The sequence below is a fragment of the Ranitomeya imitator genome, chromosome 3, assembly GCF_032444005.1.
Source record: "Ranitomeya imitator isolate aRanImi1 chromosome 3, aRanImi1.pri, whole genome shotgun sequence".
Lineage (NCBI taxonomy): Eukaryota > Metazoa > Chordata > Amphibia > Anura > Dendrobatidae > Ranitomeya > Ranitomeya imitator.
In genome coordinates, this window is record NC_091284.1 from 339,443,231 (window position 1) to 339,466,117 (window position 22,887).

At 45.4% G+C, this 22,887-nt stretch overlaps 1 protein-coding gene and 1 long non-coding RNA gene across 18 annotated transcripts in view; one reads left to right on the forward strand and one right to left on the reverse strand.

The window, feature by feature from the left end:
• The window catches only part of LOC138669915 (uncharacterized), a 151,275-nt gene that overhangs the window by 60,516 nt on the left and 67,872 nt on the right, over positions 1-22,887 (forward strand). The window lies entirely within an intron of this gene.
• The window catches only part of LOC138669913 (protein 4.1-like), a 405,915-nt gene continuing 400,221 nt past the window's right edge, over positions 17,194-22,887 (reverse strand). For all 16 annotated transcript variants that reach the window (XM_069756785.1, XM_069756784.1, XM_069756783.1 and 13 more), the window contains 3 exons: positions 19,147-19,227; positions 18,924-19,030; positions 17,194-18,265 (listed from right to left, as the gene is read on the reverse strand). In XM_069756785.1, the coding sequence (XP_069612886.1) occupies positions 18,932-19,030; positions 19,147-19,227 (180 nt within the window). In that variant the 3' untranslated portion in view covers positions 17,194-18,265; positions 18,924-18,931. The remainder of the gene's footprint in view (positions 18,266-18,923; positions 19,031-19,146; positions 19,228-22,887) is intronic.

A 22,887-nucleotide genomic window follows, 5' to 3' on the forward strand; every position in this document is an offset into this window, starting at 1 on the left:
CCCTTTAACACTTCCCACGATTCATGATGCACAGATACAGTAGAGAAATATAGCACAGCCCATGCAGTATATAACACAGCCACATATACTACATGGGCTGTTAAATACTACATGGGCTGTTAAATACTACATAGCACAGCCACATAGTATAAAGCACAGCCACATATTATATTGTTAGGGCTAGCGGAACGCACCGAGTAAATATAGATGTTTTATTGTAATTGATTCGCAGCCCGGGGTCCACCGTGCAGGAGAACCTGCTGCTAGCAAACGGCGGAACTATATGGCGGTATGAACTAGCTGTTATTTCACAGAGTAGCCGTGAAAGCAAAGAACTGCGCCCTGTTAGACTTCACAGAGGCACAGGCTAACTACCCAACTGAGAGCAGTCAGTGGTCATGCATGCACACAAAACTCCTCGCCAGAGGTGCCAGCATTCTAGGGGCTTATTTCAGCCAGGTCCCTGAATACATACACACACATACAATATCCTCGCCGGAGGTGCCAGCATTCTAGGGGCTTATTTCAGCCGGGTCCCTGAACACAAACTTACATGACTACACTGGCGCAAAGCATATAACATACAAAGATACTAGCGCATGGCCGTGCGGCCATGCGAGCCTTAAATAGTTGCAGCACATACAGGACCTTCCTAGAAGGACCAATGAGAGGCTGCCACAGAGCCTGAGCACCTACAGGACCTTCCTGAAGGACCAATGGCTTTAGCTGCAGTATCTGAACATGTGACCCTTGATCCCCACTGAGAGATCTTACTCTGGGCATGCTCAGAATAAGAAAAGCAGGACTTAGTCCCAGAAGCGTCTGCTCGCAGCTGCCCAGCACTGACTTCAATGGCAGAAGCAGGAAAAGCAGCAGTAACTCTTTGTACAGAGTCAGGCTGCCGTCACACTAGCAGTATTTGGTCAGTATTTTACATCAGTATCTGTTAAGCCAAAACCAGGAGTGGAACAAATAGAGGAAAAGTATAATAGAAACATATGCACCACTTCTGCATTTATCACCCACTCCTGGTTTTGGCTTACAAATACTGATGTAAAATACTGACCAAATACTGCTAGTGTGACGGCAGCCTCAGACTGAGTGAGACGCAGGGACTGACGTCTCCGCTGAGAAAGCTCCACTGCGGCAGAAGAATGGGAGACCGCAGCGGAGATGGCCCGAGATTCCCCCTGTGCAGAGGCGGGAACTCGACCCCTAACATTATCCCCCCTCCTTGGGCCTCGCTACGTTCGAAGGCAGCAATGAGCTGCGGAGCCTGAATGTGCTCAGCAGGCTCCCAGGACCTATCCTCAGGGCCGTAACCCTTCCAGTCCACAAAATAAAATGTTTTGCCCCGTACCACCTTGCACCCCAAAATAGCGTTCACCGCATAATCGTCCGTAGACGAACCCGATGTCCCGGCAGATGACTCAGAAAACAGGGACATGTATACGGGTTTAAGGAGGGACACATGAAAGGTGTCGGTGATACCTAGGCGTGGAGGAAGGGCTAGACTGTAGACCACAGGATTAACCTGTTCGAGGACCTTGAAGGGACCCAAGTAGCGAGGTGCAAACAGTGGACTCAACATGCAGCCTGATGTTATGGGCAGAGAGCCACACTAAGTCGCTAGGAGCAAAGGTCGGGGCAGGGCACCGATGTGCATTGGCGGAGGACCTCATTTTCACCACTGCCCAGTCTGCCACCCTGGAGTCAGCAGAGGATACGGGCATAGGCACAGGAACCCGCGGATGCTGGGCGTATTTAGGGAGGAAAGGAGTCTGACTGGTGGAGTCGGCTACAGCGTTGTTAAGGGCAAACTCTTCCCACGGTAACAAGGATGCCCAGTCATCCTGCCTGGCAGAAACAAAATGTCGTAAATATGTGACCAGAGTCTGATTGGCCCTCTCAACCAACCCATTCGTCTCGGGATGATAAGCCGAGGAGAGATTCAACTCAATACTGAGTAGACTACAAAGCTCTCTCCAGAATTTAGATGCAAACTGGGGACCCCGGTCACTGACAATCTTGTCCGGCATACCGTGTAGGCGAAAGATGTGCTTGCTGAACAACGCTGCCAGAGCCCGTGCAGAAGGTGGCCGCGGAAGAGGCATCAAATGAACCATTTTGGAAAAATGTTTGGTGATCACCCAGATAATGGTGCAGCTACAAGACTTGGGTAAGCCCACCACAAAGTCCATCCCAACCATCTCCCAGGGCCTGTCCGCCTCCGGCAGGGGGTAAAGCAACCCAACTGGCCATTGCCGAGACTTGTTCTTGGCACAAGAGACACACGCACGAACATAGTCTGTGACATCACGAGCCATATGCGGCAACCAGTATGTCCTCGCCAGTGACTCAGATGTCCTTTTGGAACCAAAATGTCCACCCACCCTGGACGAGTGAGCCCAAGACAGAACCTCCGGTCGCAAACTGGATGGTACAAAAGTCTTGCCCGGAGGCACAGACTCTAGCGAAACAGGGCCACAGTTCTCAAGCTCTCGGTGAGGACAATAAGCCGAGGCTCCTCTTCCTCCTCCACAAATGATACAACGGAGCGAAAGAGAGAGTCAGCACGAATGTTCTTTTCCCCAGAAAGAAAATGGAGGGTAAAATGAAAGCGGGAGAAGAATAAGGACCATCTGGCCTGGCGAGAATTTAACCGCTGGGCTGTCTGCAGGTATACCAAATTCTTGTGATCTGTGAAGACTTGGAAGGGAAAATGAGCTCCCTCCAAGAGATGTCTCCACTCCGAGAAAGCCAACTTCATAGCTAGCAACTCTCTGTCCCCGATGGAATAATTCCTCTCTTCTGGTGAGAAGGTCTTGGAGAAGAAGAAGCAAGGATGCTTCCGACCTTGAGCATCCTTTTGGAAAAGGACTGCTCCAGCACCAACAGATGAGGTATCCACCTCCATTATAAATGGCTTATCTTCATCGGGGCGATGTAGGATGGGAGCGTTAGCAAAATGTGACTTAATGGAGTTAAAGGCCTTGGAGACCTCCTCAGACCACAATTTGGGATTTGCTCCCTTCTTGGTGAGGGCAACCAAGGGAGCTACCAAAGTTGAGAAGTGTGGAATGAACTGGCGATAGTTGTTAATGAACCCCATAAAGCACCGCTTTAAGAGAATGGGGTTCCTGCCAGTCCATCACAGCCTGTAATTTGGCAGGATCCATAGCCAATCCCTGGGCGGAGATGATATAGCCCAGGAAAGGTAAGGACTCCTGCTCGAACACACACTTCTCCAACTTGGCATAGAGGGAGTTTGCCCGTAGGAGGTCGAAGACTTTGCAAACATCTCTCCGGTGGGAGTCAATATCTGGAGAGTAGATGAGACTATCATCCAGATAGACTACGACCGAGGTGGAGAGCATATCCCGGAAGATGTCGTTCACAAAGTCTTGGAAAACGGCTGGGGCATTACAGAGCCCGAAGGGCATCACCAGATATTCATAGTGCCCATCCCTGGTGTTAAAAGCCGACTTCCATTCGTCCCCCTCACGGATACGAATCAGGTTGTAAGCACCCGCAGATCTAATTTAGTAAATACCCTTGCTCCCCGAAGCCTATCAAAAAGCTCAGATACAGTTAGGTCCATATATATTTGGACAGAGACTACATTTTTCTAATTTTGATTATTGACATTACCACAATTAATTGTAAGCAAAACAATTCAGATGCAGTTGAAGTTCAGACTTTCAGCTTTCATTTGAGGGTATCCACATTAAAATTGGATGAAGGGATTAGGAGTTTCAGCTCCTTAACATGTGTCACCCTGGTTTTAAAGAGACCAAAAGTAATTGGACAGATTCATTAATTTTAGATAAAAAATTTGTTTTTAGTACTTGGTTGAAAACCCTTTGATGGCAATAACTGCCTGAAGTCTTGAACTCATGGACATCACCAGACGCTGTGTTTCCTCCTTTTTGATGCTCTGCCAGGCCTTCACTGCGGTGGTTTTCAGTTGCTGTTTGTTTGTGGGCCTTTCTGTCTGAAGTTTAGTCTTTAACAAGTGAAATGCATGCTCAATTGGGTTGAGATCAGGTGACTGACTTGGCCATTCAAGAATATTCCACTTCTTTGCTTTAATAAACTCCTGGGTTGCTTTGGCTTTATGTTTTGGGTCATTGTCCATCTGTAGTATGAAGCGACGACCAATCAGTTTGGCTGCATTTGGCTGGATCTGAACACACAGTAGGTCTCTGAATACCTCAGAATTCCTTTGGCTGCTTCTGTCCTGTGTCACATCATCAATAAATACTAGTGACCCAGTGCCACTGGCAGCCATGCATGCCCAAGCCATCATACTGCCTCCGCCGTGTTTTACAGATGATGTGGTATGCTTTGGATCATCATGCCTTCGCCATACTTTTCTCTTTCCATCATCCTGGTAGAGGTTGATCTTAGTTTCATCTGTCCAAAGAATGTTCTTCCAGAACTGTGCTGGCTTTTTTAGATGTTTTTTTAGCAAAGTCCAGTCTAGCCTTTTTATTCTTGATGCTTATGAGTGGCTTGCACTGTGCAGTGAACCCTCTGTATTTCCTTTCATGCAGTCTTCTCTTTATGGTAGATTTGGATATTGATACGCCGACCTCCTGGAGAGTGTTGGTCACTTGGTTGGCTGTTGTAAAGGGGTTTCTCTTCACCATGGAGATTATTCTGCGATCATCCACCACTGTTGTCTTCCGTGGGCGCCCAGGCCTTTTTGCATTGATGAGTTCACCAGTGCTTTCTTTCTTTCTCAGGATGTACCAAACTGTAGATTTTGCCACTCCTAATATTGTAGCAATTTCTCGGATGGGTTTTTTCTGTTATCGTAGCTTAAGGATGGCTTGTTTCACCTGCATGGAGAGCTCCTTTGACCGCATGTTTACTTCACAGCAAAACCTTCTAAATGCAAGCACCACACCTCAAATCAACTCCAGGCCTTTTATCTGCTTAATTGAGAATGACATAACGAAGGGATTGCCCAAACCTGTCCATGAAATAGCCTTGGAGTCAATTGTCCAATTACTTTTGGTCCCTTTAAAAACAGGGTGACACATGTTAAGGAGCTAAAACTTCTAAACCCTTCATCCAATTTTAATGTGAATACCCTCAAATGAAAGCTGAAAGTCTGAACTTCAACTGCATCTGAATTGTTTTGTTTACAATTCATTGTGGTAATGTCTATAACCAAAATTGGAAAAATGTTGTCTCTGTCCAAATATATATGGACCTAACTGTATCAGGGGCAAAGGATACTTATTCTTAACGGTGATGGCGTCAAGACCTCTATAATCTATGCATGGACGTAGTTCCCCATTCTTCTTCTGCACGAAAAAGAACCCTGCCCCAGCAGGTGACACTGACTTCCTGATGAACCCTCTTGCCAGATTCTCTTGAATGTACTGAGACATTGCCTCCGTCTCTGGGAGAGATAACGGATAGACTCGACCCCGGGTCGGCCAATGGCAATGGCCATTTCCTTTTGTGTCAGTATGTGCGGCCTGTCATGGTGCTCGGCTCCACCTGAGTTAATATCTGATTTTTGTTAACTTTTACTATGTCTGGTTTTCTTGGATAGACAAAGGACGGCGTTGGACCAGAAGTGGCAGAAAAGTCCTTTCTACTTCTTCATTTTCACAATCTTTGGAGAGTACAGTAGCCGCCACCAGCGCCGATCATATTCACAGGTCACATCACCAGTTTTGTCATCCATTGCCGATCTTGTGCCGCCTTCTACCACGTCATAAACGTCACTCTCTTTGCTGAATGAAAAAACCCTTGTTTTTATTTCTGTTTCACTACATGAGATGACAGTGCGGTATTGCCGAGTCCCCTTTCTGCTTCCTGTAACCGAGGTTTTCACAAACTCGCCTCCTCTTCGTAGTCCTGGTTTGTACAATACATGAACTGGATGTTAAGAATATTTTTCTCTCTCCATTTGAGGAGTTGCCTGGGTATTAAGATCTGGTGTGAATATGGCCTCTGGAGGCTGGAGCTGCCGGCCTGTCATCTGCTCTGCATTCACTGTCTACCCCTGGTCATTCTCAGCCCTAACAAAGCTTTCTCCTCTGCCCTCTCCTGCTTCTAAGCTGTAACATAATAAAATAATACAGAAATATCTAAAAATCATGGATGATTTGGTAAATAGAGACCCCACACTGTTAGACCACAGGCTGAACAGATCTGAATGCGAGATTTTCGAATTGACACTTATAGTTTTATTTTTTATAATATGATCCCATCACGATCCCATCTTGTATTTTGGTACAGATGTGGCTAGGAGCATAGCAGGCACATGTGCAGTTTTTGAAATTTTTAAATTAAACCTTTTTTTTGGAAATGCGTTTTAAAGCTTTGCGCTTGCCTTCGCATAGGTAAAATAATATTAAAGATACTCTTGTGACATATCTGGTGAAAGCCTGTACAGTTCTGAGTAGAATGGTGTTTATTTTGTTTCTCTTTTTTCTAGCCTGAGTTATGGGGAGAAATGTAAAGGCAGGCAACACCAAAATTCACACTTTTTCCGAACATTGTAAATCAATAAAAAATTAAAAAAATATCTAGAAATTTTTTTCTTCACATTTTGCATTCTCCGACACACTATTACCAAATAACAAAATCGCAAAACAATTAAAAATATAGTGGTAAAAATCATTGGTTCACTTGACATGGAATGACCCAGCCACATAGTATATAACACAGCCACGTAGTATATAGCACAGCCACGTAGTATATAGCACAGCCACGTAGTAGATAACACAGCCCACATGATATATAACAGCCACGTAATTTATAGCAGTGTGGGCACCATATCCCGGTTTAAAAAAAAAAAATTAAAATAAAAAATAGTTATATACTCACCTTCCGGCAGCCCCTGGATCCAGCCCAGGCCCTTAGCGATGTTCCCGCCAGGTCCATTCCCAGTGATGCTTTGCGGCAATAACCCGTGATGATGTAGCGGTCTCGCAAGACCGCTACGTCATCTAGGGCAGAGGTCCCCAACTCCAGTCCTCAAGGCCCACCAACAGGTCATGTTTTCAGGATTTCCTTAGTCTTGCCCAGGTAATAAATGCATCACCTGTGCAATGCAAAGGAAATCCTGAAAACATGACCTGTTGGTGGGCCTTGAGGACTGGAGTTGGGGACCTCTGATCTAGGGCAGGGGTCCACAACTCCAGTCCTCAAGGCCCACCAACAGGTCATGTTTTCAGGATTTCCTTTGCATTGCACAGGTGATGCAATTATTACCTGGGCAAGACTAAGGAAATCCTGAAAACATGACATGTTGGTGGGCCTTGAGGACTGGAGTTGGGGACCCCTGATCTAGGGTCATTGCCGTAAAGCATTACTGTGGCCAGAGCATCGCAAGGAGCAGGAAAAGCTTCCGGGGACGCCGGAAGGTGAGAATATCAAGATTTATAATTTTTTAAAATTATTTTTAACATTAAATCTTTTTACTATTGATGCTGCATAGGCACGACCAATCAGCGACGCGGGATTTCCGCGACAGAAAAACAGACGGACGTGGACCTTAGACAATTATATATATATAGTTCCCCCCCCCAAAAAAAAAAAAAAAAAATACAGCTACAGTGCCTACAAGTAGTATTCAACCCCCTGCAGATTTAGCAGGTTTACACATTTGGAATTAACTTGGCATTGTGACATTTGGACTGTAGATCAGCCTGGAAGTGTGAAATGCACTGCAGCAAAAAAGAATGTTATTTCTTTATTTTTTTTAAATTGTGAAAAGTCTTTTCAGAGGGTCATTTATTATTCAACCCCTCAATCCACCAGAATTCTGTTTGGTTCCCCTAAAGTATTAAGAAGTAGTTCAGGCACAAAGAACAATGAGCTTCACATGTTTGGATTAATTATCTCTTTTTCCAGCCTTTTCTGACTATTTAAGACCCTCCCCAAACTTGTGAACAGCACTCATACGTGGTCAACATGGGAAAAACAAAGGAGCATTCCAAGGCCATCAGAGACAAGATCGTGGAGGGTCACAAGGCCTGGCAAGGGGTACAAAACCCTTTCCAAGGAGTTGGGCCTACCTGTCTCCACTGTTGAGAGCATCATCCGGAAGTGGAAGGCTTATGGAACTACTGTTAGCCTTCCACGGCCTGGACAGCCTTTGAAAGTTTCCTCCCGTGCCGAGGCCAGGCTTGTCCGAAGAGTCAAGGCTAACCCAAGGACAACAAGGAAGGAGCTCCGGGAAGATCTCATGGCAGTGGGGACATTGGTTTCAGTCAATACCATAAGTAACGTACTCCACCGCAATGGTCTCCGTTCCAGACGAGCCCGTAAGGTACCTTTACTTTCAAAGCGTCATGTCAAGGCTCGTCTACAGTTTGCTCATGATCACTTGGAGGACTCTGAGACTGACTGGTTCAAGGTTCTCTGGTCTGATGAGACCAAGATCGATATCTTTGGTGCCAACCACACACGTGACGTTTGGAGACTGGATGGCACTGCATACGACCCCAAGAATACCATCCCTACAGTCAAGCATGGTGGTGGCAGCATCAAGCTGTGGGGCTGTTTCTCAGCCAAGGGGCCTGGCCATCTGGTCCGCATCCATGAGAAGATGGATAGCACGGCCTACCTGGAGATTTTGGCCAAGAACCTCCGCTCCTCCATCAAGGATCTTAAGATGGGTCGTCATTTCATCTTCCAACAAGACAACGACCCAAAGCACACAGCCAAGAAAACCAAGGCCTGGTTTAAGAGGCAAAAAATCAAGGTGTTGCAGTGGCCTAGTCAGTCTCCTGACCTTAACCCAATTGAAAACTTGTGGAAGGAGCTCAAGATTAAAGTCCACATGAGACACCCAAAGAACCTAGATAACTTGGAGAAGATCTGCATGGAGGAGTGGGCCAAGATAACTCCAGAGACCTGTGCCGGCCTGATCAGGTCTTATAAAAGACGATTATTAGCTGTAATTGCAAATAAAGGTTATTCCACAAAATATTAAACCTAGGGGTTGAATAATAATTGACCCACACTTTATTAGGAGTCGAGTTTCCTCTGCTGCACAGGGGGAATCTCGATCCGTGTCTGCTGCGGTCTCCCATTCAGCTTCGGCCGCAGTGGGGTCTGCTCAGCGGAGACGTCGCTCCCAGCGTCTCACTGAGGCTGATTCTGTGCATAGGGTCACTACTGCCTTTTCTGGCTTTCCTATGGTACCCTGCACTGATCTGCGGCGAGCAGGCCTCTCTGGGACTAAGTCCTTATTTACACACACTGAGCATGCCCAGGGCAAGGTCTCCCATTAGAGGTCGAGGGTCACATGCTCAGGTATTGCAGCACATCCCATTGGTCCTCCAGGAAGGTCCTGAAAGGGCAAAACTTCGGTAGCAGCTTCCTGTGCTGCAACTATATAAACTGCGCATGACCGCACGGCCATGCGCTAGTATTGTCTTTGATATGATATGTGTGTGTAGATGGATGTATGTCGAAGGATGAAAGCTCCTAAATATCCCTCCCTAGTGTTGTTGACTGCTCGCGGATGATGGTAGCTATCTAGCGCCCGACTAGCCATCTGCACGTAACACACATCACAGCGTCCAGTTGCTGTGTCCGCCAGTACGGCGCCGTGCACTTTCTCTGCGCTTTCCTTACCCAAGCCTGGGTAACATAGTAACATAGTAACATAGTTAGTAAGGCCGAAAAAAGACATTTGTCCATCCAGTTCAGCCTATATTCCATCATAATAAATACCCAGATCAACGTCCTTCTACAGAACCTAATAATTGTATGATACAATATTGTTCTGCTCCAGGAAGACATCCAGGCCTCTCTTGAACCCCTCGACTGAGTTCGCCATCACCACCTCCTCAGGCAAGCAATTCCAGATTCTCACTGCCCTAACAGTAAAGAATCCTCTTCTATGTTGGTGGAAAAACCTTCTCTCCTCCAGACGCAAAGAATGCCCCCTTGTGCCCGTCACCTTCCTTGGTATAAACAGATCCTCAGCGAGATATTTGTATTGTCCCCTTATATACTTATACATGGTTATTAGATCGCCCCTCAGTCGTCTTTTTTCTAGACTAAATAATCCTAATTTTGCTAATCTGTCTGGGTATTGTAGTTCTCCCATCCCCTTTATTAATTTTGTTGCCCTCCTTTGTACTCTCTCTAGTTCCATTATATGGTGGTTAGTGGCGTCCGTCAGTGCGGCACCGCACGCACTCTCGTGCCTTATATATTATTATTTATGTTTCTCTGACACCCCAGTTGTGGTGTCGAGCGCATGGGATCTTCTGAACTCAAATCCTCAGTCTCGGGTTTGAGATTAGAGACTCCTTGCTAGCGCTCTATGTGCGGTACCGCGGTCCTGTGACGCAACAGGGTCGCTTCCTTCACACAGGGTGGAGTTAACCCATGTGTGTGTATTCTTATGGTACCGCCATATAGTTCGTCTTTACTAGCAGCAGGGTTTTTACCTGCACGGTGGACCTCGGACTGCGAACGCACCTAGTTCCATATCATCTTACTCTTGGTGCGTTCCGCCAGTCCTTAACATAATACTAGCGCCAAGGTCTGGCTAGTAAATGGCGGACATTCAGCAATCTTTGCGGTATATCCAGCAGCTGGAGGGTAGGTTGACGGCTCTCGAGAGCTCAACCTCAGCTGTGGATGTTACCGCAGTTGCTGTACAGGCTGCTAGCGTGGCTGCAGCAACCTTGTCCACTGCCACCCCTGTTCCGACATTATCTTGCGTCCCGTTGCCAGAAAAATTTTCTGGAGATTGCAAAACTTGTAGGGGATTCGTGAGTCAGTGCTCTATCAACCTCGAGCTCCTGGCTGTACGTTTTCCTACAGAGCGGGCTAAGGTGGGATTTATTGTCTCTCTCTTGTCGGACAGGGCGTTGGAGTGGGCTACGCCGCTGTGGGAGCGTGGTGATCATGTGGTGCAGAGTGCTCCGTTGTTTCTGAGCACTCTGAAAAAGGTCTTTTTAGGACCTCAAGTCACCCATGACACAGCGCTCCAACAACTGACATTAACTCAGGGTGAGTCCTTGGTCAGCCATTTTTCCGTCCGCTTCCGTACTTTAGCTTCTGAGCTGGAGTGGTCGGATAAAGCCCTTATCCCCATATTTTGGAGGGGCCTGGCTGATCACGTTAAGGACGCTCTGGCCACTAGGGAGATTCCTGCCACACTGGAGGAGTTAATAACTGTCTCTACTCGTATTGACCTCCGTTTTAACGAGCGGAGGTTAGAGCGAGCCCAGTGTAGGCAGAGGTTTCGGCTGGCTCCCACCTTCGCCAAACCTTTGGAATCTCCAATCCAGGCATCTGAGTCACATGAGGCCTTAGAGGTGACACGAGCGGGATCCAAATCTCAGTCCGCCGGTGCACATAGGGTCCGTCATGTTTGCCAGCAGTCAGGACATCTTGCCTTCAAGGGTCCTCAGCGGTCGGGGAAACGTCAGCGTCTAGTGGCAGTTGGAGGAGGTACACTAGAACGGCGACGTTTGCCTCAAAGTTGTCCTTCAAGGGGACAATTACCATAGGCCCATCCACTCTTATGGTCGAGCTATGCGTGGATTCTGGGGCAGAGGGTAATTTTGTCTTCCTCTTTTGCCCAGCGTCACGCAATACCCTTGGTGATGCTCACCAAGCCTGTAACCGTTCGAGTGGTAAATGGGTCAACACTACCCTCACAGATTACCCACCAAACCATTCCTTTCACGCTTTCTGTGTCTCCATCACATCAGGAGATAATCTCCCTATTAGTCATTCCTGAGGGAATTGATGAGGTCCTGTTGGGGATACCATGACTTCGCTACCATTCTCCTCATATTGAATGGTCCTCTGGGAGAATTTTGGGATGGAGTAAATCCTGCGAGGGTAGATGTCAGAGGGAGTGCGTTCAGGTTGCTACTACACAGGTACCCGCAGATCTTTCCTCTCTCCCCAAGCACTATTGGCCCTATGCAGACGTGTTCTCCAAAAGAGCTGCGGAGACCCTTCCGCCTCACCGCCCCTATGACTGTCCTATTGACCTCTTGCCTGGTGCTGAGCCTCCCCTATCCGTTATCTCTCCCGGAGATGGAGGCAATGTCTCAGTACATCCAAGAGAATCTGTCAAGAGGATTCATTAGGAAGTCAGTGTCACCGGCAGGGGCTGGGTTCTTCTTCGTACAGAAGAAGACTGGAGACTTACGTCCATGCATAGACTACAGGGGTCTTAACGCCATCACCGTTAAGAACAAGTACCCATTACCCCTGATATCTGAGCTGTATGATAGGCTACGGGGAGCGAGGGTATTTACAAAGTTAGATCTGCGGGGTGCTTACAACCTGATTCGCATCCGTGAGGGGGATGAATGGAAGACGGCTTTTAACACCAGGGATGGGCACTATGAATATCTGGCGATGCCCTTCGGGCTCTGTAATGCCCCAGCCGTTTTCCAAGACTTTGTGAACGACATCTTCCGGGATATGCTCACCACCTCGGTCGTAGTCTATCTGGATGATATTCTCATCTTCTCTCCAGATATTGACTCCCATCGGAGAGATGCTTGCAAAGTCTTCGGCCTCTTACGGGCAAACTCCCTCTACGCCAAGTTGGAGAAGTGTGTGTTTGAGCAGGAGTCCTTGCCTTTCCTTGGTTATATCATCTCTGCCCAGGGTTTGGCTATGGATCCTGCCAAGCTACAGGCTGTAATGGACTGGCAGGAACCCCATTCTCTTAAAGCGGTGCAGCGCTTTATGGGGTTCATTAATTACTATCGCCAGTTCATTCCACACTTCTCAACTTTGGTAGCTCCCTTGGTTGCCCTCACCAAGAAGGGAGCAAATCCCAAGTTGTGGTCAGAGGAGGTCTCCAAAGCCTTTCTCTCGATCAAGTCACACTTCGCTAGCGCTCCCATCCTACATCGCCCCGATGTTGATAAACCATTTATCTTGGAGGTGGATGCCTCATCCGTTGGTGCTGGAGCAGTCCTTTTCCAAAAGGATGCTCAAGGTCGGAAGCATCCTTGCTTCTTCTTCTCCAAGACCTTCACACCAGCGGAGAGGAATTATTCCATCGGGGACAGGGAGTTGCTAGCCATGAAGTTGGCTTTTTCAGAGTGGAGACATCTCTTGGAGGGAGCTCGCTTTCCCTTCCAAATCTTCACTGACCACAAGAACTTGGTATATCTACAAACGGCCCAGCGGCTGAATTCTCGCCAGGCTAGATGGTCCCTGTTCTTCTCCCGGTTCCATTTTACTCTCCATTTCCTCTCCGGGGAGAAGAACGTTCGTGCTGACGCTCTCTCCCGCTCCGTAGTGTCATCGGAGGAGGAGGAGCCTCGGCTTATTGTCCCTTCTGAGAGCCTGAGAACTGTAGCTCCGGTTTCGCTAGAGTCTGTGCCCCCGGGCAAGACTTTCGTACCAGCTAACTTGCGACCGGAGGTTCTCTATTGGGCTCACTCCTCCAGAGTGGGTGGGCATTTTGGGACCAAGAGGACATCTGAGCTTTTGGCGAGAACATACTGGTGGCCGCATATGGCCCGAGATGTCAGGGACTATATTCAGGCGTGCGTTTCTTGCGCCCAGAATCGGTCTCCTTGGCAACGGCCTGCTGGGTTGCTTTACCCTCTACCGGTGGCAGACAGGCCCTGGGAGATGGTCGGGATGGACTTTGTGGTGGGCTTACCCAAGTCGCGTGGCTGCTCCATTATTTGGGTTGTCACCGACCATTTCTCTAAGATGGTGCATTTGGTGCCGCTTCCTCGGTTACCCTCAGCACGGGCCTTGGCGGTGTTGTTCATTAAGCACGTTTTCCGATTGCATGGTATGCCTGATAAGATTGTCAGCGATCGGGGTCCCCAGTTCGCGTCTCGGTTTTGGAGAGAGCTCTGCCGTTTACTCAGCATAGAGTTAAACCTCTCCTCTGCATACCATCCCGAGACGAATGGGTTGGTGGAGAGAACCAACTAGACTCTGGTGACATATTTGCGACATTTCGTCTCTGCTAGGCAGGATGACTGGGCATCTTTGCTACCTTGGGCGGAATTTGCCTTGAACAACGCCGTAGCCGATTCCACTGGTCAAACTCCTTTTCTCCTTAATTACGGCCAGCATCCGCGTGTCCCTGTGCCTATGCCCGTGTCATCCACCGATTCTAGGGTGGCAGACTGGGTGGTGGAGGCACGTGACATCTGGGACCGCACACAGGATGCCATCCGGGCCTCCAAGGAGAGAATGAGGGTTTCGGCTGATACACACCGGCGCCCCGCTCCGGTCTTTGCTCCTGGCGACTTAGTGTGGCTCTCCGCCTGTAACATCAGGCTGCGAGTTGAGTCCACTAAGTTTGCTCCTCGCTACATTGGCCCGTTTAAGGTTCTGGAACAGGTCAACCCTGTGGTCTACCGTTTGGCTATTCCTCCACGCCTTGGTATCACCGATACTTTTCACGTTTCCCTCTTAAAGCCCGTTCATTTGTCCCGGTTTTCTGAGTCATCTGCTGGGACATCGGGTTCATCCACGGATGAGTTTGAGGTGAATGCTATTGTGGGGTTCAAGGTGGTACGTGGCAAGAAATTTTATCTGGTGGACTGGAAGGGTCACGGCCCAGAGGATAGAACCTGGGAGCCTGTGGAGCACATTCGGGCTCCGCTGCTTATTGCAGCTTTTAAGCGTAGTGAGGCTCAAGGAGGGGGGGGGCCCTAGAAGGGGGGGGTAATGTTAGGAGTCGAGTTTCCTCTGCTGCACAGGGGGAATCTCGATCCGTGTCTGCTGCGGTCTCCCATTCAGCTTCGGCCGCAGTGGGGTCTGCTCAGCGGAGACGTCGCTCCCAATGTCTCGCTGAGGCTGATTCTGTGCATAGGGTCACTACTGCCTTTTCTGGCTTTCCTATGGTACCCTGCACTGATCTGCGGCGAGCAGGCCTCTCTGGGACTAAGTCCTTATTTACACACACTGAGCATGCCCAGGGCAAGGTCTCCCATTAGAGGTCGAGGGTCACATGCTCAGGTATTGCAGCACATCCCATTGGTCCTCCAGGAAGGTCCTGAAAGGGCAAAACTTCGGTAGCAGCTTCCTGTGCTGCAACTATATAAACTGCGCATGACCGCACGGCCATGCGCTAGTATTGTCTTTGATATAAGTGTGTGTGTAGATGGATGTAAATATCCCTCCCTAGTGTTGTTGACTGCTCGCGGATGATGGTAGCTATCTAGCGCCCGACTAGCCATCTGCACGTAACACACATCACAGCGTCCAGTTGCTGTGTCCGCCAGTACGGCGCCGTGCGCTTTCTCTGTGCTTTCCTTACCCAAGCCTGGGTGGTTAGTGGCGTCCGTCAGTGCGGCACCGCACGCACTCTCGTGCCTTATATATTATTATTTATGTTTCTCTGACACCCCAGTTGCGGTGTCGAGCGCATGGGATCTTCTGAACTCAAATCCTCAGTCTCGGGTTTGAGATTAGAGACTCCTTGCTAGCGCTCTATGTGCGGTACCGCGGTCCTGTGACGCAACAGGGTCGCTTCCTTCACACAGGGTGGAGTTAACCCATGTGTGTGTATTCTTATGGTACCGCCATATAGTCCGTCTTTACTAGCAGCAGGGTTTTTACCTGCACGGTGGACCTCGGACTGCGAACGCACCTAGTTCCATATCATCTTACTCTTGGTGCGTTCCGCCAGTCCTTAACACACTTATGTTTAAAATTTATAAAAATTTAACTGAGCAACAAAACTTTTTGGTTTGTAAGATTTATGCATCTGTTAATAAATCCTGCTCTTGTTTGAAGTTTGAAGGCTCTAACTTATTTGCATCTTATTAAACCTGCTAAATCTGCAGGGGGTTGAATACTACTTGTAGGCATTGTATATATTTGGCAACAGAATGCACAGCCCTAATCCCTGTCTGCTGATTGTGTTAAGCGACTCTACCTGCTCTTGTGACTCTCTCTCCCTACTTAGACTAAATGCAGAATGTATGCAATACAAACAGAAAACCATTAGCTATTAGAAGAGCTGTTAGTATGATGGCTCAGCTTCAGCACCAGTATGAACACTACAGGCCTCTGATTCGTCTTACTGTGTTGACACATGCCTACACAAGAACTCGCCCCCTCCAATACTAAGTGTCACAGAGTTGCACAATGGCGTCAGTTTGCCAAGCTGGGCAGCTCCTGTTTTTACAACCCCTGATGATGTGACACGGCCAGCCAATCACAGTAATGCCACAACCAAGATGGCTACGGCATTGCATTAACGCGCAGGCAATCCCCGCATACTCATAGGCTGTGTAACAGGCGCCAAACATGCGGGGCAGAATTCGTTTTTTTGCATAGAGCACCGCCCATTACTTGTCGAGTAACGAGTACATCCGAGAACCGTGATACTCACGTGATAACAGAGTATCACCAAGCATGTTCGCTCATTCCTAGTAAGTATCTTTTGAAGAGTATATGGGCAAAAAGAAAAAATAACAGTTTTGATCAGTAAACAAAAAAAAAGAAAAGGAAAAAGAAAAGGAAACTCCTATGGATTGCCCCCCCAACACTTAGGTTTACAAACCACTTCAGGAAAGCCTTGAAAAATGTGCAAAAAGGCGATGCCTCTAGAATACATTGTTAGTTTAGTCAGCCTACAAAAAAAAGAAAAAATGTGTGTATATAGCTGTCAATGATTAATTAGTCCTCACTACTAGCCTTGGCTAAGTTTGCTCTTAAATTATTAAATTTATTATTAAATTCTCTCTGGGGAGAAGTTAATAAGCCATTGCAAGACATCTTAGGTTATAGTGTTTTTTTCGTAAGGAAAAAAAAAAAAAGCAGCAGCCAAAAATCCTACTTGCCTGATGCATTATGAAGCTTCCCCCAATATCCGCACTGTGGTGGGGGTCAAGCCCTCCTTAAAACATTAAGTGGTTGGCCAGTCCTACCAAAATCGGTTGGTCCAGCTGAAATTAATTTACTATTTATTTTTTAGTTTATTTTTTATTTATTTTACTCACTTATATAGCGCCACTATATTCTACAGAGCTTTACAGACAATCTGTCCTCATTGGGGCTCACATTCTAAATTCCCTATCTTTGGAATGTGGGAGGAAACCGGAGAACCTGGATGAAACCCACACACACACGGGGAGAATATGCAAACTCCTTGTTGTCCTTGGTGGGATCTGAACCCAGGATCCCACCGTGCTGCCCATACTGTATGAGAGAGAAAAAGAAGGGAAAAAAAACCACACAACACAATTCAGAAGCTACAAATATTTACTTCAATGTGCAATCCTGAAACATGATGAGAACTTTACTTGTCACACCTCAAATGCCAAAAAATGTGCTAAAATACAACCTATCACAACTTATATAGAAAATTGAATTAAACCACATTTACAAATATCCTTCATTATTTAAAAGTAGAAAATAATACATCACAAGTTGTTTTATTTGTAAATGCCTCTGAATGAAATTCAATTATTGTAAATATACGAAAATGTTAAAAAAGCATATTTCACACACAATTGTTTCACTGTAATGACCCTCACCCCTGTATCCTCATTACCATGAAAATCAAGATAGTTGTGAAACATTCATGAGTCCCATGGTCTCAGAATACAAACACGCAGGAGAAGATGGGCTACACCCCGTGGTACGGTGGAGTATGCTTGTAGTTGGAGTTGCCGACATACCGATACAGTGACAGATGGAAAGTGATAGACCCGTAATGTGACAGATGCAGGGAAATCATCTATATCCTTAGTAAGCAGTAATACAGGTGACTAATATTGAACTATGGTGAATCGTTACCACCAACACTGAGTGTAAACTTATTGGTATATAATTTCCAAGAACTAAAAAAGACAAAAGTGATAACACACAATTACTTCTCTATACCAGTTTTGGATGCCTACAGAAGTACTTTATAATTCAATATTTGTACTGCACGCTATAGCACCTGTGTGTCCTACAAATAATTCTGTCAAGACCTCAGACACATTAGTCTCTACATTTCCATTGTAATAGTCACAATCATTATTCACAGTATACAACTTCCAGATGAACTTTAAATCTTCAAAAAGACTTTCTAAACTCTCCAGATATGTGGCGGTCCCATTCATGTTCTATCCATTTCACGTTAAAAACATGAGGTTATAAAACTGGTTGTTCTGTTAAAGCAATGGTCTTATCAAGTGAAAAGTTATCCTTGTCAGACCCTGAAAAATCAGTCCAGGGGTGGGGGCATCTTTTGGAAACTTGCTGGTTTTCATTGTAAAAAAAAAAAAATCTTTGTCCGTGGTCCCAATTAAAAGCTTGCAATGAAGACCTGAAAAGAAAACAGGAGCTTTAGCTATACCAACACTCAAACGTTTTACCATTTTTGCTTTGATACAATTATAAGTTTTACTAGTATATGGATCTTAGGTGCATGAAGGCATTGGGAATGTACCCTGATGGCAGGTGGCAAATTTTCTCTTAAGAGTCAGTCTTTTTATCTGACATCTGCCAATTATTTCTTTCTGCATGAGTGAAAAAGGGTGTCGAGAATTAGAAAAGCATAGAGATGCTTCGGTTCCTCAAAGAAACAGCTGTGCACGCATTGTGTATGACGTTGTAGCTGAGGCCCATTCACTTCTATACAACTGAGCTGCAATAACAATATACAACCTGTAGACAGATGTGTCACTGTTTATGGAAGAAAGCAATGTTTTCTAATCATGCAAACCACCTGAAAATCACTATTAGAGAGTGATACAACAGCTGCCAAATTCCCTCCCAAATAAAAAAAAAAGCATACTCAATGCTAGGTCGAGTGACAGAGCTGTAGCAAACAGATTCAGAAATTTCAGTCTAAATTCTGCATTCCTGCCTGGTCAACTGCGCAATTGTCAGCCATTAGGACGAATTAAGTAAGTACTACTGGAAAAATCAATATGGCTATGGAAGGTGAAGCTGCCAACTAGAGTACAATACTTCTTGCCTACCTTTGCATTTATTCCTCGGCTATTTCTGTCTCCTGACGAACCACCACCTTGGTCACTGACATGTCTGGGTGTTGCAGTTTTGCCTCTTTGATAGCTTGCACCAGGACCTGATGACATGTAAAGCACAGAAATAACCAAAATGCTATCAGACGTTTTTGAATTTTAAAATATGTCATTTTGAACTGTGACGACTACTATAGACACTGGTATTTGGCAGGATTACCTGATCATGATCCAAGTCTCCATCACCTGTAATAACTATCCTCTTCTCTATTCGAGTTTCTGAAAAGCCCCCTTTCACTGTCTGCAGATGAATAAAAAAGATTTAGAAAAGAAAAAGAAACAACCACGCATGTATATGGCTGATAACACTGTGTAACCTATTGAAACTATCAAAATAATGCCAAATAACAGGTTAATTCATTTAAACTGACATTTCTAGCACATATATTTTTTACATACCCACCAGATACGCTGTAAATGTCTAAGAAATGGAAGGAAGGGGGTCACATCACTGGGACCCACAGCTATGTCAAGAATTTGGAAGCCCATGAAACCCCTTCACCACCCCAAGCCTGTTTTCACCTTCATGACTAGGACAAATTTTCCAATTCTGACCAAAATGCTGGACCGCGAAACGCACGTCAGGGGGCTGCTGGGTGAGCCGGAGGAACCATCCGTTTTTATATGGGCAAGCACTTGGGACTTACTACCTGATCAGGATTAATTATGGGGTATTGCGCCTTTGCATCTATGTATTTTCCAGGTTCAATTTGGACCATGGGACTTTTCTGGTAGTTGTTTATTACTATTACTTCCCACGTGTCTTGCTCTGGATGTATCTTGTTTCCCCTGCATAACCCAGCATACCTACATGTCTCCTCCATATTTCCTCTCAGTATGTGCCACAATAGCATTTTATTATATAACTTGGTGTTATTACATTACAGGATTCAATTCAAAGTATTTGTTCTCACCCACAAAGCTCTCCACAGTGCGGTACCCCCTTACATCTCCTCCCTCATTTCGGTCTATCGGCCTAGCCGACCACTGCGCTCTGCAAATGACTTTTGACTAACCTCTGCACTAATCCGTATCTCCCACTCCCGACTCCAAGACTTCTCCCGTGCTGCACCAATCCTCTGGAATGCTCTACCCCAAGATATTAGGACCATCAACAATTTGCATAGTTTTAGGCGCTCCCACAAAACACATTTGTTCAGAGCGGCCTACCACGGTCACTAATCAAACTCATTTTATGTTTGTGTGTGTGTGTAGCCCAATCACTATCCCCATCTATTCCCCACCCTTTAAAGATGGCTGGACCAACATTGTAAATACATCATTGTAAATACACACCTGCACTTTGTATCTCCCTCACCTCATTGTAGATTGTAAGCTCTCACGAGCAGGGTCGTCTTATTTCGCTTTAATTATTGCATTGTTAACTTTGTTACTTATGACTGTTGTGTTTGATACTGTTAAACTGTAAAGCACTGCGGAATACGTTGGCGCTATATAAATAAAGATTATTATTATTATTAGTGATAAAATATTTTTTCTAATTACTATTATGACTTGTGGGATGTTTCTACTCAGTCTTCTTGTTCTTTAGCTTTGTAATGTAGCAGGTGATTCCTTGATATTATAGTTGCGCTTGTAATTTGGAATTGTTCTTGGATGGCAGCCCTGATACAAAAAGGTCTTTCTGAGGCAACCAAGGTGTTCATCCCTATCATGGAGTTGGAACATATACGATTGTATCTGATGGCTTGGCTGAAGACAGAGTTTTTTTTATGTGTTTTGGATGGAAACTGTCCCACTTAAGGTATGTTGGATGAACTCTCATCGCCATGCAATAAGTGAAAAAAGAATGGATCTACCTGTGGTAATACATTTTTGTCTCCCCGTTCATAGCATTATGGACATGAAATTAATTGTCTTAAAAGGAAACTTCAAATCTCAGAGAGACAGAAGAGTTTGGGAATATAAGCTGATGATGACCTTCGACACTGAATGTGTCGCATGGATTTATGTCTTTTTACATCAACTAAGGATTTTGCTCCTCAGACCGTATGGGGTCATCATAACATAGGACCAGACCCCAATCAGAGGACAATAAAACATTCACACTCCTTATCTATGAACTGTCCCAATATTTATGGACATAGCGGTTTATCACTCACATAATGGTTGTTCTGCTTCACGTCAGCTGTCTTATGTATGCTATTTTTCTGTGCTTTCTTGTGCATAAATATGTGATTCTTCAGAATTTCTATTAGTCTATGCCTGATGAAGAAACCGGAGTAGTCTCGAAAGCATGGAATTTGTTACCATCTTTTCAGTTAGCCATTTAAAGGTATCAACCACAAAGGACTCTCAATTCTAAATATTTTTCCAATTCTGACCAGTGTCTTTTTATGTGGTAAAGACTGTAAACATATCAATGGATCCCAGGGATCCATAAATTAATTTTTTCGTGACATACTGTACATCAAGACAGTAATAACATTTGTTCAATATGCCTTGCAAAAATGTTGCAATTTTCAAACTTTTAATTCGTATACCCTTAACCCCTTAGTGACCGAGCCAATTTTTGCAATTCTGACCACTGTCAATTTATGAGGGTATAACTCTGGAACGCTTTAACGGATCCTGCTGATTCTGAGACTGTTTTTTCGTGACATATTGTACTTCATGTTAGTGGTAACATTTCTTCGATATTACTTGCGATCATTTATGAAAAAAACGGAAATATGGCGAAAATTTTTAAAATGTTGCAATTTTCAAAATTTGTATTTTTATGCCCTTAAATCAGAGAGATATGTCACAAAAAATAGTTAATAAATAACATTTCCCACATGTCTACTTTACATCAGCACAATTTTGGAAACAAAATTTTTTTTTGTTAGGGAGTTATAAGGGTTAAAAGTTGACCAGCAATTTCTCATTTTTACAACACCATTTTTTTTTTTAGGGACCACATCACATTTGAAGTCATTTTGAGGGGTCTATATGATAGAAAATAACGAAGTGTGACACCATTCTAAAAACTACACCCCTCAAGGTTCTCAAAACCACATTCAAGAAGTTTATTAACCCTTTACGTGCTTCACAGGAACTGAAACAATGTGGAAGGAAAAAATGAACATTTAACTTTCTTTTGCAAACATCTTAATTCAGAACCATTTTTTTTATTTTCACATGTGTAAAAACAGAAATGTAACCATAAATTTTGTTATGCAATTTCTCCTGAATACGCCAATACCCCATATGTGGGGGTAAACCACTGTTTGGGCGCACCGCAGAGCTTGGAAGTGAAGGAGCGCCGTTTGACTTTTTCAATGCAGAATTGGCTGGAATTGAGATCGGACGCCATGTCACGTTTAGAGAGCCCCTGATGTACCTAAACAGTGGAAACTCCCCACAAGTGACACCATTTTGGAAACTAGACCCCTTAAGGAACTTATCTAGATGTGTGGTGAGCACTTTGAACCCCCAAGTGCTTCACGGAAGTTTATAACGTAGAGCCGTGAAAATAAAAAAATCGCTTTTGTTTACACAAAAATGATCTTTTCGCCCACAAAATCTTATTTTCACAAGGGTAACAGGAGAAATTAGACCACAAAAGTTGTTGTGCGATTTCTCCTGAATACGTCGATACCCCATATGTGAGGGTAAACCACTGTTTGGGCGCACCGCAGAGCTTGGAAGAGAAGGAGTGCCGTTTTACTTTTTGAATGTAGAATTGTCTGGAATTGAGATCGGACGCCATGTCGCGTTTGGAGAGCCCCTGATGTGCCTAAACAGTAGAAACCCCCCACAAGTGACCCCATTTTGGAAACTAGACCCCCCATGGACCTTATCTAGATGTGTGGTGAGAACTTTGAATACCCAAGTGCTTCACAGAAGTTTAGAATGCAGAGTCGTGAAGATAAAAAAATTTTTTTTCCACAAAAAAGAT